The sequence below is a fragment of the Nannospalax galili genome, unplaced genomic scaffold, assembly GCF_000622305.1.
Source record: "Nannospalax galili isolate Female #2095 unplaced genomic scaffold, S.galili_v1.0 scaffold930, whole genome shotgun sequence".
Lineage (NCBI taxonomy): Eukaryota > Metazoa > Chordata > Mammalia > Rodentia > Spalacidae > Nannospalax > Nannospalax galili.
The window spans coordinates 2,007,311-2,021,647 of record NW_008329328.1 but is presented as its reverse complement, the minus strand read 5'-3'; the positions used below and the strand labels follow the sequence as shown (position 1 = coordinate 2,021,647).

Sequence of the window (14,337 nt, the reverse complement as noted above, 5' to 3'; positions counted from 1 at the left end):
GGACAGGCAGAAAGAACCCGTAAACAAAAAGCCTTGTGATTCGGATGAGTTAAGTTTGAGGTGATGGAGTCAGGGAAATCCCTAAAACATTTGTGACAGAGTTATAAAGGTGGGGGAGAGGGGAGTGCAGACTGCATGAGAAGTGCATGTAACTGTGGCTGTAAGAATGGAGAAGCTCAGTAAAGGGTGAGATGGTACTGAGAGAGAGTTAGAGGGAGCCAGATATCATGCTTAAGAGCAAAGGGAGAAAAACAATCCTTGCCAGAGAACGTGGCAGTGGAGAACGGCCAAGGTCAAGTGAAAGACTCTAGAACAAGCCAATGCCATGGCTGTTAGCACTGGGGAGAGGTGGCACAAGCAGCTACTGGCTGTGGTCCATGGGCCTTTGCTTCATGTCATTACCTTTTTTGGTGTTCCCAACACTTGGCAAATTTTGAAAATTGTGTCAATCTCACTGGCCCCAGGGAAGAGCGGCCGGAGGGTGTACACCTCTGCCATGATGCAGCCCACAGCCCAGACATCAATGGGGGAACTGTAGTTGGTGGATCTCAGGAGCACTTCTGGAGCCCTATACCTGGAAAGACAGAGTTCATGGCTAGCTATCACTTCCACTGGTCAGAAATTAAGTTCATAACAAGCAATTCTCAGTGAAACCTTATGGATTTGTTTTTTCCTCTAATCTAATGTGGTACAAGAACATGTAAGGACTTGGCAACTATTATGGCCAATAATATTGGTGGTGTTTAATTGTTAGTGGTGTTAGGGTTGGGGAGATGGCTCAATGGGTAAGAGCACCTGCTGTGCAAGCATGAGGACCTGAGATGGAATTCCCAGCACCCAGAAAAAAGCCGACATGCTCATCACTCCAGTCTTAGGGAGCAGAGACAGGTGGATTCCATGAGCTGACTGGTCACCAGCCTAGCCAAAAGAGTGAGGTTCTAGATCAGTGAAAGATCCTATTCCAAGGGAATACGTGATGAAGACACTCAATGGTCTCCCTGTGGATGTGCACACCCACACACTCCTGTGCACGTGTACGTGCCCCCTCCCCATCTCCCCAACCACACATATATATGAGAAAAGAAAAGAGAGAGAAGGTAGTGATCTATTCCAGAGCTTCTTAAACTTCTCCACTGTGACACCTTTTCACTTGAAAAATTTTTATACATCTTCAGACATACATGTATTGAGGTATAGAGGTAAAGTGGTGTACAGATAGTACTCTGCTCACTGAGCCACACAGCCAGCCCCATCTAGTGATTATTTTAATTTAAAACATTTTTTAATTTATTTGTATTTTATGCATGAGTGTTTTGCCTACAACATGTGTGTTCAATGCCCATGGAAGCCAGAAGAGAGCACTGGATCCCCTAGAACTGGAATTATGGACAAAGGGATCTGGTCACTGAAAAGATATTCACTCGGGCACTCTGCAGAGATGGGAACATGCCAGGGTATGCAGGTAGGCAGGGCACAGGAATAAAGAGGGGAAGGAATAAGTGAGTGGGAGGGAGCCAGGCAGTGAATGAATACTTTTAGGAGGGGAGGGTTTGATTGTAACCAGAGCTGCCACCGGTGTCGTGCAATGCCTGCGGAGGTCAGAAGAAGCTGTTGGATACCCTGGGACTGGAGTTACGGACAGTTGTTAGGTGCAAGAACAACCAGTGTTCTTAACCGCTGAGCCATCTCTCCAGCTCCCCTAGTGATCTTTTCAATGAAATTCAAGTCAGTAAATCAAATGCCAATTTTTAAAGTCAAACATTCTAACAAACTACAATCCAAACAAATAGTATTTTGATGCTAATTTGCTGAAGAATGATGGTAGGAACATGAAAAAGTCTTTGTTTTCCACAATCAAACCAGCATGTTTCTGCAAGAGCAAAAAATTCACATATAAATATGCTACATTTCATAACATGAAATAGTTCTGAACCTGAGCCGAGCTGTTTCGGGTGGTGTGTGGCATGAGCGCATGCACAGTGCCAGGTGCACATGATGTGTGTTCAGAACCAAAGCCGCCGTGAAGTCGTGCAATTTAACACAGGGTCACTGCCAGAAATACCTCAGACTTATGTAGTTGGTTCATTAGTTGTGTGCATTTTCTGCCTTTCACAGTGCCACAGTGAAAAACCCCACATTCAGTTACTTGGCCCCGTTTAGGTGTTTGATCCTCTGTTGCAACCCACAGTTTAAAAAGATAGACTGTACTCCCCAGAGTTTTCTACTGAGCATTTGCCCAGAGGAGTTGTAGTCTTCTTTTTAAAATTACATGTATGAACTGGGTGTGGTGGCACATGCCTTTAATTCCAGCACTTGAGAGGCAGAGGCAGGTGAATCTCTGTGAGTTCAAGGCCAGTTTGGTCTACATAGAGATTTCCAGGTCAGCTGGGGCTACAAGGAGACCCTGTCTCAAAAAGACCAAAATCAATCAATGAGTCAATTAGTCAATCAATCAATCAAAATTAATATAAAAAATAAAATAAAATTACGTGTGTGTCTGTGTGGGTACATGCCTCTGAGCCCTTAGAGGCTAGAGGTGTTTGATCCTTTGGGGCTGGAGTTACAGGTGGTTGTTAGCTGCTATGTGGATACTAGGAACTAAACTCAGGGCCTCTACAAGAAGAGCCAGTGCTCTTAACCACAGAGCCACCTCTCCAGCCACAGGAGTGTTCTCTCCAGCATGTTCAGAAAAACAGTGACACAGTGGAAGGAATTGGGAGGGGAAAAGAGATGGAGCAGGGAAGCGGGATGGGGAGAAACTGTCCCCAGGAAGGCTTTCAAATAAAAATTACTTCTACTGTGGAGAAGCATGGGGAGTTCCTTTTTTAAGATGGTTTATAACACAAGCTTATATCCTCATTCAGTAACAATATACCTACAGCATTGAGACTAGTGAGAAATTAATGCTTATGACTGATACTGTCCTCAGCAAAGTGGTATCTTCTTAAAGAAGTGCAATTTAATAATTCTGAGAGAAACAGTATTCACCATCTAGTAGATACATAGTCTGTGTATGGAGGTCTTGATTGGATTTCTTGGGCCAACCCAAAGTCTGCAATCTTCATAAGTTCTGGTCCCATGCAGAGGAGGTTCTCAGGCTTTAAGTCCCAGTGGAAGAAGCCTGCAGAGACTGTGAACGGATCTGAAGGCATGCGTCCTACTTTAGTGCTCCCTGCACCAGCTCTGCTCTTTTCACGGCATCTCTAACCTAAAACCCTGCCAGGTACAACACCAGACTGCAATCCCCCATGGACAATGCATAGCCTCTCAGACCTCTCTCAGGCCTTCAGTCATTTTCGTTCACAAAATCATTCCAAAGTTCAACTCCATACCTTTCATTTATAGGAAATCATGCCTCAAAAAGACCAAGAACTCTTCAAAGATATTGAAGCTCTTTGGCTGAGAAAACTGTGAAAACCAAACTACCTCAGGGGGAAAAATATCATTACCTAAGCTCTTTGGCTGAGATAACTGTGCAAACCAAACTACTTCAGGGGGAGAAATATCATTACTCAAGTCAGAAAGATGAGACTAAAACTTCTTCAAAAGTCAATCAATTTATAGGTACTAAATTTATACCACAGGGGGAAAAATCATAACTTTTTTAGGAGACAAAGTTTTGATGGATATGGTCTACTCACACCTGAGATTCTGATATGTGTTGTCTTCTTGAGACAGGGTCTCCCTGTAGCCCCAGCTGGCCTGGAACATGCTATGTAGACCAGACTAGCCTTGAACTCACAAAGATCCCCCTGCACCTGCCTCCCAAGTGCTGGGACTAAAGGTGTGCACCACCACATCTGGCTTGATTCTGGTACGTGTTGTGACACATGTTTGAAAGTTCAGTACTTAGTACTTTGCCTAATACATAGCTCACACTGTGAAAAGCAAAGACAGCTCATCAGATGAGACATCTCGATTCCAGCAGTGCTCTGCAGATGCATCAAGGAGATGCTCAGCGCATGATTCTTCCAGGGGCACTCAGACACCCTGTGATTGGCAATACAGATGCCTCAGAAAGCCCAAAACTGTCTGGTTCCTGAGTAGCACAAGGGCATCACTCAGTGTGACTCTAAATCTCACTGGACACCCAAACAGGAAATAGAACTTAGTTGGTGTTGCTGATGGATTAGTGATTAGTGAGATGCTGTCATTATCAATGGTGAGAAAACTGCGTTCTAATTAGTACACTATAGAAGAAGTTAATCGCATCACTGAAGACCTACACTATTCCTTGACAACCACTGGGCTGTCAGCATCCATGTTACCAGGATCATGACTGGATGCCACCTTCATTCCTGTGCCAGCTTGTCTCAAATTACCTTTGCAGATTCTCTCTCCTCACACTTTTAATAATATTATCAAGTACTCTGTGGTGGAGTTGTATCCATCCTTTCCCTGACAGTGATGGGACTGTCCTGGCCTTCCTCCCTTTCACCTGCCTGTTAAGGTTCAGATAGTCCTGACGGCTACTTTTCACCTATCACTGCCTTCCAAGCTGCTCTTACTACCTGGCTGTACTACCACGTTCTCACAGCCTGCCTGCTTCAGCTTCTCTGGACACATTCTACTAATTTAAATACTCTTGCTCCACAAACATACACACACGCACACACACACACACACACACACACACACACACACACACACCTCTTTAAACTGTTTAACAAAGCTGATATCCTTTAATCCACCTAAAGAGGTAATATTTTCCAGCTGGGGAGATGGTTCAGCGGGAAGGACATGACTAGCATGCACAAGGCCCCGAGGTTCAATCACCACTACTGAAAACTATATTCTCCAACTCCTATCATCAGTTGTGTAGGGCACACTCCACTCAGGTGAAATCACTCATCACCTTTAAGTTTACTGTATTTATTCCTATCAGCAGTGTCTTAATATGGCCCCTTTTATCTGCACTGATCCCAATCTTTACCACCCCCAAGACTTACTTTGAGTTGCTTGTTGTCTGAGAAACCATTTCATGTGATTGCTCTTTTTCATTCTCTTATTCTGCCAAGAAATATTCAGAGGCCATGCCAGGCGATGGTTTGGGTTGTATGGATTTGGAACAACTTGAATGGCCATGGTTCTTGACCCTTGCCCTTACAGACATAACAGCCCTTCCCCTGAACTTGTGTAGAGTTCTATCATTTATAGATATGATCACATTTTTCACTAATTAGAGGGAAGCACTTTAACAGCAGAGACCTTTTACATTTCCTTTGAATGCCTCACAGCAGGCAAAGATATGATGATCTCAAGACACAGGCTTGTTGACTGAATAGAGGGAACTCGATATGTTTGTAGGAAGCGTGAAAGTACTTAACAGTGTTGAATCTACCTGGGTCAAATAGGCAGGGTCAAGGGAGCAGAGCAGATCTGTGGGGACAGTGAAAGAGAGTAAGTACCCAAAGACCGACAGAGAACTGAGGGAAAAGTGCAATGGCTCTGAAGTAGTGTGGGGCAATGAGGGCTCATTGTGGGATGTCTGCATCACAGACGGCACTCCCATAGGACTCAATCAGCTAGCCAAGGCCCTTTTCCAAAGACCATCTCTGCTCTACAGAAAGGTGACTGTGATGTGTTTGCATGTGAAAATTCATTACATGCCATGTATGATGGAAAATGGTAATGTTTAATAAAAGGACACTCTTCTCTGATTAGTATTCTGAAGACAACAGGGCTTAGCACCAGGCCAAGCTCCAAATGCATAATTGTATAGCATAATGATGGATCTGCAGGGCAAAGGGCTGCCTTAGCTGGAGAGGGAATATGATTACAGAGCCTGGGACCCCGTGCACATGTGAGACCGTAGGCGACAAATGAGAGGAAGAAGTACTTCCTTCACAACACAGGGCTATTTGTTTTGCATATCTCAAGGAACTGAGGAAGTCAGAGTCACGTCTGGATTAGACAAGACATAGGCACATCAAATTGGCTATCTTACAGTATATGCATATGTGTATTTGTAAGCATACACATATGCATGTTATACATATATGCATGCTGTCCATATGCATATGTATACTGTGGAAATACACATAAAAACACATCTCATTGCTCCATATTTATTCTGCCACTGTACTAGTGGCTTTCCATAGACCAATTTCTTCAAGAATCCTTACTCAAATTTGTGGAAAACCATACATAAATTATAATAAGAACCAAACTTAAGGTTGTCAGCACAAGAAATGCAGAGTAATTCAATATTAGTCAAGAATGGCTTTTAAAATTAAAAAGTCTGATATGAACAAATTCAGAGGGTTTATTATTAGCCCAATGAAACAGATTATCCACCCACCAGAGTGAGCGATGTCTATTCTAAGACCTAGTGTAATTGAGTCACCGTATTGGGACCTCTATTCTTGAGAACACCTGCCATTTCCCAGGCCTGCCTGCGCACACCTACCTTAGACATGGCTTAGGAGTGCATCAAAACCTAGGCAATTACTAAGAGTTAATGGTCCTAAGATGATTCCCAGGATCCTTGAAAAAATAAGAATGATGAGGCCCTGCTTTCAGAACACTGAAAATGCCAATGAAGGAAGAAATGGCAGGCATCATTTTCTGACTGAACAGACGGGAAACTGAGTCCTGAGCAGGAGGTAACAAACTATTCACAATTCTACCAATTGTCTCAGAATGTCATGCACCACCCTCTCCCTCTTGGCTCTATTACCAAATCCTGATTTGTGGCTTTAGTCCTGTCAAGTCCAGATTACCGTCGACTCTCCTAAGACTCCTCTTCCTTCTTCTAATGGGGGCATTATTATTTACAAATGTAGGTGGCATTTCTCTTATACTGATTCCTATGTCCTCAAGGATCCTCCACCCACAGCAGCGCCCTCTGGCAGCATCTGTAACACCCACACCAATTCCCATCCTCCCATTCAGTTCATCCTATCAAATTGACTTGTTCTCACATACAAACATCACTCATACCCTCCAAATCTGTTCTCTGCATCCACCATGAGTCATGCATGAAGCACCAACCACACTTCCCCAACAGCCAAGCCCTATCCTTTCCCCAACTACTTAGTCCTCTTTAATCACAGGGAGAATATACACTAATCATATAGGGGAAGAAAGATTTCAATTCCCTTTCATACTTGATCTGTTTTAGTCAAACATTACTATTTCTATACATGAGGCAATGCAGCTTAGGAGATGAGTGTGTAGACCAGCAAGGATGCCTGATTTCAAATCTCAATTCTGTTACTCACTGGCTGAAAAGTCATTTAACCCTTCGGTGCCTCAGCTTCCTCATCTGTAAAACAGAAACAATAGCTTCTACCTCATGGGCTTCTTTTGCAGAATGAAGCACACTCGACCTGTAAAGCTGTAAGACAGCAATGCTGGCACACCAGCACCCTGAAAGAGCTAGTCAGTATTAAAACGACTACTAGAAAGTTCTCTCCTTTATTCTCCCCTAAACCTGTCAACTTGGGCAGACAGTTAAGGAGCCATTTTTTGAGGACTAGAATTAAGGCTTGTGGGGCTACTGACAGGCACCATCTGTGAGGAGATGGTGGCGTCAGAGCCTTCATCTGATTCCTGGCTGGGTCTGTGCTCTGCTGCTATGTGCGGTGTGGCTGTAACAATGAGCCCTCTCCTCCCTTTGGGCTCCTGACTGACAATGGAAATCCTCATAGTTGGGCCATCTAGAGAGCATTCAACAACAGTATGATGCTACAGTGACAAACTTCCTGTTTAAAATGGCTTTCAGAAGACAGAAACAGGCCCTTAATTTAAGTTCAAGGCACTTCCCATCTGCTGAATAATAGGGGAATTTTCTTTTTCATTCTGACAGAAAAAGTATGGTGCTTATTTTTCATTAATAACTTCAAGGAAGAAAGGAAAACTTCAAGCCTCAAGGCAGATTTTTTTCCCCTATGCCACATTCTATTATTGATAAATTTGATATAAATAAATGGAAATGACCCAAGAATAAGCATTATGAATTTATGCGGCACATCTTCCTGATGTAGAAGTAGTTTCAGACAATTCTCTCTCTCCATCCTTCCCTTCTCCTTTCCCTCATTTCCTCTCTTCCTTGAATTTAAACCTACAGTGTTTATGTCAAGATAAAAAGTAGGCCATGGCAACAGCCACACACAAACAGCCGAAGAACTGTCTCAAGATCATGCACTTCCAGACGGTTGTCAAACTCAGAAGCAGAGAGCTACCTTTGGGGCAAAATGCTGCCCTCCAAACCATTGAGTGCCTTTCTAGTACTTTCATAGGTAAGTGTACCCTGGATGTTTGTAAGGGCGGGTAAAAGATGACCCATGCAATTTACACTAAATTCCGGCAGGTACGTGAGCTCTGGCATTGTTCTTTCCCTCTGGGGGGAAAAGACTCAGTGACAGGAGCACGGCCATAGCAACTACCTGCCGTGCTGTTCTTTGGTCTCAAAGGAGTCTATCCTCCAGGGCAGGCTGTACCTTCTCACAGTAGAGAGAGCTATGGTGAAGAGCTGAAACTCACAAGACAACTCCTCAAAGTGCACGCAATAGTTTTTCTATTATTGCAAGTAATAAGTAATATAGAGAGGTACATGTGACCTTAGTCAAAGTCACGTCACTGCCATACAAACCCTGTGTATCAAAATTTTATTAAATGTATTTATTGTGCTTCTGCGTCTGTGAGCATTACCAGGGGTAGAGATTACTGCGTCTGTGAGCATTACCAGGGCAGGCATGTAGAGATTAGAGGACAACTTGCAGGAGTCAGCTCTCTCCTAACCTAAGATATTCAAAGTCTGTCAGGCTTGGCGGCTAGTGCCTGAGCCATCTTGCTGTCACCAAACCCTGTAAGTTTTAAAGAATCATTTATCAAAGATGATGAGACAGGATCTGTGAATTTAGTGTCCATCCTTACAATCATCACTATTTTTTCTCTCTCTCAGATTCCCTTGCTCTCTTTGAGGACAAGTTTTCCTAGACAAGTGGTACATGAGCACAGACTGTCCCCACAGATCCCCCCCTTACTGTTGCAGTGGGGCTTCTGGCAGAGTTTCAATCTCTCTCAGCCTCAGTCTCCTTTTAAAGGAATATATACTATTGGTTCTTCCTACCTGTGACGTTGGCAAGTAAATGGAAAAGTTATCTCAAGTTAGAACTGGGCATGTAACTGTTGAAGAAAAGTGGCATCAGCCACCTCTGGTGATAGCAGCGATGAGGTTCTAAAAGCCTGGCTTTCTCCACAACTCAATCTTCCTGTGCACTATGTGCACACACACACTGAATGTCTAAGGCACGAAAGAGAATAAACAGTGCAGAGTTCCAAGGGAATGTTCAGGGGTGCTAAACTGTTGCCTAAAACATTTGTGTGTGGACATACGCCTGCAGTTTTTTACATGTGCGGGTGATAAGTGGCTGGCTGTACAGGCATGAAACACATGGGCATGTGTATATGTGGATGGCTACGTACCTTGCTTTGCTTTACCATGCACATGTATGGAAGTGCACAGGTGTGGTCTATGTCTGTGTATGTATAAACACATCATTACAGAATCTCAGAAGAAATGTTGCAAGTTCTTCCTAGCAACAAGTATCTGAGTCTGATGAAAAATAGTTAAAAAGGAAGAGAAAGCCAAAAGATATTTTCCACTTCCCTCCCTCCCTCCCTCCTTCCTCTCTCCGCCTTCCTCTCTCCCTCCTTCCTCTCTCCCTCCTTTCTTTTCTTCCCTCCTTTCTTTCTTTGAGGTTCATTCAGGTTCCAATATCGAGCACCAGCCTGAATTACTAAATCTCTATTATTGCTTCCTCTTTGAAAACATGCTGGTTGAAAATTCCTTTGCTTTCCCCTTTTCCTTGAGCTTTTCAGTGCTGGCTCCTAGTTGTCCCTAAGACACTAATTAATTCAAACCATCCTTGGGAATTCTTGTGAATAAGGCTAAAGGGTTAGTCCCCCAAGGGCAAAGGATCAGAGATAACTTATCCTGGAAGTTTTTTACTAAGCTTCTTTATCAAGTTGACATCCTTGCCCAGATGATTGATTACACAGCTAATGCAGAAGGCTGCCAAGGACTTGCAAAGATAGTCTATGTATGTTTTCTTTGGTTTCTGTGAGAGACTACTTAGAGGTGAAGAGCAAGCAGGGACTGACCCTGGGTATAACATGCCACCTTGGGCAACACAAGACTTTACTACTCACTGACCATTTACAAGACATCTGGGAACTGCTAACAGGTTTCAACCCATCTCCTTACTGAGTAATGAATCCATTTGTTAGTAAAATATTTAAAACGGCAACAACATCCACAGACTGAGTGGCAGGTATGGACATAAGCAGCCATTTTGTTCCTCTATATGTTAAAATGACCTCAAATGACCTTCTCAGAGAACTTCTGACTTCACCTACATCTGTTAGCTAGGTACTCATGGGAAGGTTATCAATCCAGCCTTATCTGGTCTGTACCCTACAAGCAGAATGAAACGAAGACCAGCAAAGCTCCAGACAACTTCTGGAGGGCAGAGCCTCATCCTTATTGCTATTCAACTTTTCAGGAGCTCAGTTAAAAGGAGAGACAGAAATGGAGTTTCCTGAAGGGCAGGCGGCTTTGTTTCCCTTTGGATATTCTAAATCCTTCTGTGGACTACTCAGATCATGTCTGGAGTGAGTAGAACTGCTTTCTCTGATCAGACAACATAACTGACCTACAGTGAAGGATATCACATGAAACTGGCCTATGCAGCCTGCCACCATGTTTATGATAAACTCATTGACACACTGTTCCTTCCAAAGGGCCCTTGAGAAAAGTGTCTCTCTGGTCTTGGCATCAAGAACAGTTCTGGGCCCAGTGAGATGGCTCAGTGGGCAAAGGCACTTGTCACCAGGCATAACAACCCGAGCTCAATCCCTGAAACCTACATAAAGGTGGAGGGAGAAAACGGACCCCCACAGGTTATCCTGGAGATCTCCATGTGCTGTAGCACACACACGTCCACTCTAAACACACACACAAACAAATGTAAATAAACGAAGGCCTTAATATAATAAAAAAGGAATGGTTCTGTTTTTCTGGGGAAGCTAGTCTATTTTTTAAAAAATATTTTATTTATGCCAGGGGTGGTGGCACACACCTTTAATCCCAGCACTCAGGAGGCAGAGGAAGGCAGACCTCTGTGAGGTCAAGGCCAGTCTGCTCTACATAGTGAGTTCCAGGCCAGGTGGGGCTGCAGGGAGACCTTGTTTCAAAAAGACCAAAAAAATTATTTATTATTTTTATCTTACATGTATGAGTGTATTTCCTGCATGTGTGCAAATGCACCTGTGTCATGCAATGCTTGCAGAGGTCAGAAGAGGGCATCAGATTCCCTAGAACTGAAGTTACGGACAGTTGTTGGCTGACATGTGGGTGCTGGGAATTGAACCCGGGTCCTCTGCAAGAGCAGCAAGTGCTCTCATTCGCTGAGCCATCTCTCCAGCCCCAACTAGTCTATTCTTATCTCAAGGAAACTACATAGGCTCTAACTGGTCATGTCACATTTCCTTGGTACGACAACAGACTCAGAAACAAATCTGTTGCTTCTTCTGAAATAAAATTTGTTAGAATGCATCTAAGAATTAGGACACAGTGTGACCAGCTGCCTCACACTCTTGACATCATGTTTTTTATGCCTTCTTAAACTGTAAGCCAAAATAAACCCTTTCTCCCTTAAAAACAAAAAAAAGGAAAGAAAAGAATTAACTTTACATAACTCCTGGCTATACCCATACCTTGGTTTGCCTTTGTCTCTTTTTTTTAGTATTGCTAAGTTTTAATTTATGTTTCTATGCTACATAAATTTTTAGGCTGCTATTAACCTCCTTGAAAAAAACTGAAGCATAAATGACTTAGAAAAATGAGAGGCACAGTGGAGGGATACTAGTTAGTGGATTAGACATAACACGTGAAATACCTCAAAATTCTGATCTTAGGTTGTTTATAAATACATCAGCCAATGGTGAGAAATATTCTGAGCTCTATCTGTAGCTTAATGCTAAAGCTTAAAGCATGAACACATACACAGGTAAATAAGGAAATTTTAGAAATCAAGGTCCAAAGAGACCACTGTCAGTCAGTTTGTCACACTACAGTATTGTCTGGAGTTAGTTACAGAACACATCAGTACTTCCTACACCAGCTACCTGATGATATTTCACTGCTATCCAAAAGCACTATATTCCAAATTACCTAACGTGTTTGTGAATAAATGCAAGTCCTTGTAATATCTGATACATTATATTCCTCATAGAAGACTCAGGAAACAACTTATTTCTGTATGGGCCAGAAGAAAACAAAGTTATAAATCCAAGTTCAGATATCAAAATCTCTTGTGTTTGTGTTATTCTGAGTAAAAAAAAAATTAACCAAATTCTTTTGTAAATACCAAAGAAATATAATCATCTGTCCATAGAGAGGAATTAACTAATAAATACAAAGTACATTCAATTACATTATAAAGAAAAGACTAAACATTTTTATAATTAAAAAAGAAATTCCCCTACATAGCAGACAAATATCCAAAAATAAGTTAGCTATGGTGGCACATACCTGTAATCCCAGGATTCGGGAAGTAAATACAGAAAGATTTTTGAGTTCCAAACAAGTCTCAACTACCCAGCAAATTTGAGGCCAGCCTAGGCTACAGAGCCAGCATAGGCTATAGCATGAGACCCTTTCTCAGAAAAACAAAATGAATGAAAGAAACTTCTTCCCTGAAGTTATCCCAGGGTCCTAGAGCATGGGAGTGTGGTTGGGCCTCTCACCTAGGTTTCATCATCAGAATACGGAAGCATGAACACTGAATAACTAGAGAAGAAACTAGAACTGGAATAAACAAAGCAAGAAACATACCTACTTTGGAATGTTAATGCACAAGAATGGCATGACCATGGGGCTCAGGGGTTAAGAACATGTACTACTCCTATAGAAGTTCCCAGCATGCACATGGGTGGTTTACAAATGCCTGTAGATCGAGCTCCAGGTGAATCCAGCGCCTCTGGCCTCCAAGGGCACCCACACACGTGTGCATACCCACACAAAGAAACACACGGACACGCATAATTAAAAATAAAAATAAACCTGAAAAACAACTGAAAAATAAAAAGAATGTTATGACCAGACCATACCTTTCCTTAATGAGCTGGTACAGGTTTTCCTTCATGTACTCAAAGATAAAATAAAGATTATCATTTTCCCTGATGACTTCTTTTAATTTTACTACATTGGCATGGTTGAGCTTCTTTAAAGACTGAAAAGTGAGAAGGAAAACAAAACAAAATTAGGAAAAATAATCTGTTGAAAAAAGAAAGTAACCGTAGCACACTAGGAAGAAATGCCTAATTTTAGAATCAAGGATATGCCATAAGTTATATTTTACTGACAACTTGATAAACAGTATTTCTCTGAAAATAGTGACTTTACCTTGAAAAACTACTTTGATGAATTGACTAGAAGGTAAGCAGTATTTGCCCATTAGCTAGTATTTCTGGGTGTTCCCAGCACAGGGCAACAGGACTATTTTTGTGGCAATAAGCCCAAGCTATTTTAAGTTCACTCTCTCTAGATCATGGAATTCAGGTTATGAAAGTGGTCAGAAGGGAATCAATAAAGGAAGTTGTAGCTTTGAATTTTCTAGCACCAGAGAAGCAGCTGCTTAAATTTGAGATTACCAGCTAGCAGCCCACAGGCACCTTCAAAAGGAAATTTCTTGAATGGACCAAGGCTGATAGCTTGATTCTCTTGACTTTTTTTTTTGGTCTTTTTGAAGCAGGGTCTCCCTGTAGCCCCAGCTGTCCTGGAACTCACTATGTAGACCAGGCTGGGCCTTAAACTCACAGACATCTGCCTGCCTCTGCCTCCCAAGTGCTGGGACTACAGGCGTGCACCACCACGCCTGGGCAATTCTCTTGACTTTCATCAGACTTGTGTGACTGACACATAAAACGCTCCTTCTTAGAACACGAGTTTTAATTATTTGGGAGGAATGAAAACACCTTGTTGGAAAGACCTCAATTGAAGTAACTAGAGAAATTTCCCTGCTCCTAAGAGCAACAAAGTTGTAGAAGTCAGGTGGATTAGGTACAAGAGTGTTGCTCAGAAGATAGAACATCATTTTACCAGTACTCATCTTCCACATGCAGTTTTGTGAGTACAGCTATGTGCACATGGTTTTCTGTATGCCTCATCCCGTCAATAGTGAATGCTGTTCTATTAGCAAACAGCAACTCTATTTGTGTACAGCATCCAAAGACACCCATATATTGGAGTCCTGCTGGATGACCAAAATTTGACAGTCTCCTTCAAGTAAGCTTCCAAGGGTCACCATGGCAAGTAAAATTAACCTG

General features: G+C 42.5%; 1 protein-coding gene across 4 annotated transcripts in view; it reads right to left on the bottom strand.

Moving 5' to 3' along the window:
• The window catches only part of Ick (intestinal cell kinase), a 67,511-nt gene that overhangs the window by 15,699 nt on the left and 37,475 nt on the right, over positions 1 to 14,337 (bottom strand). For all 4 annotated transcript variants that reach the window (XM_029565187.1, XM_029565191.1, XM_008836628.3 and 1 more), the window contains exons 4-7: positions 13,120 to 13,241; positions 12,186 to 12,265; positions 2,989 to 3,121; positions 403 to 574 (exon numbers count right to left, since the gene is read on the bottom strand). In XM_029565187.1, the coding sequence (XP_029421047.1) occupies positions 403 to 574; positions 2,989 to 3,121; positions 12,186 to 12,265; positions 13,120 to 13,241 (507 nt within the window). The remainder of the gene's footprint in view (positions 1 to 402; positions 575 to 2,988; positions 3,122 to 12,185; positions 12,266 to 13,119; positions 13,242 to 14,337) is intronic.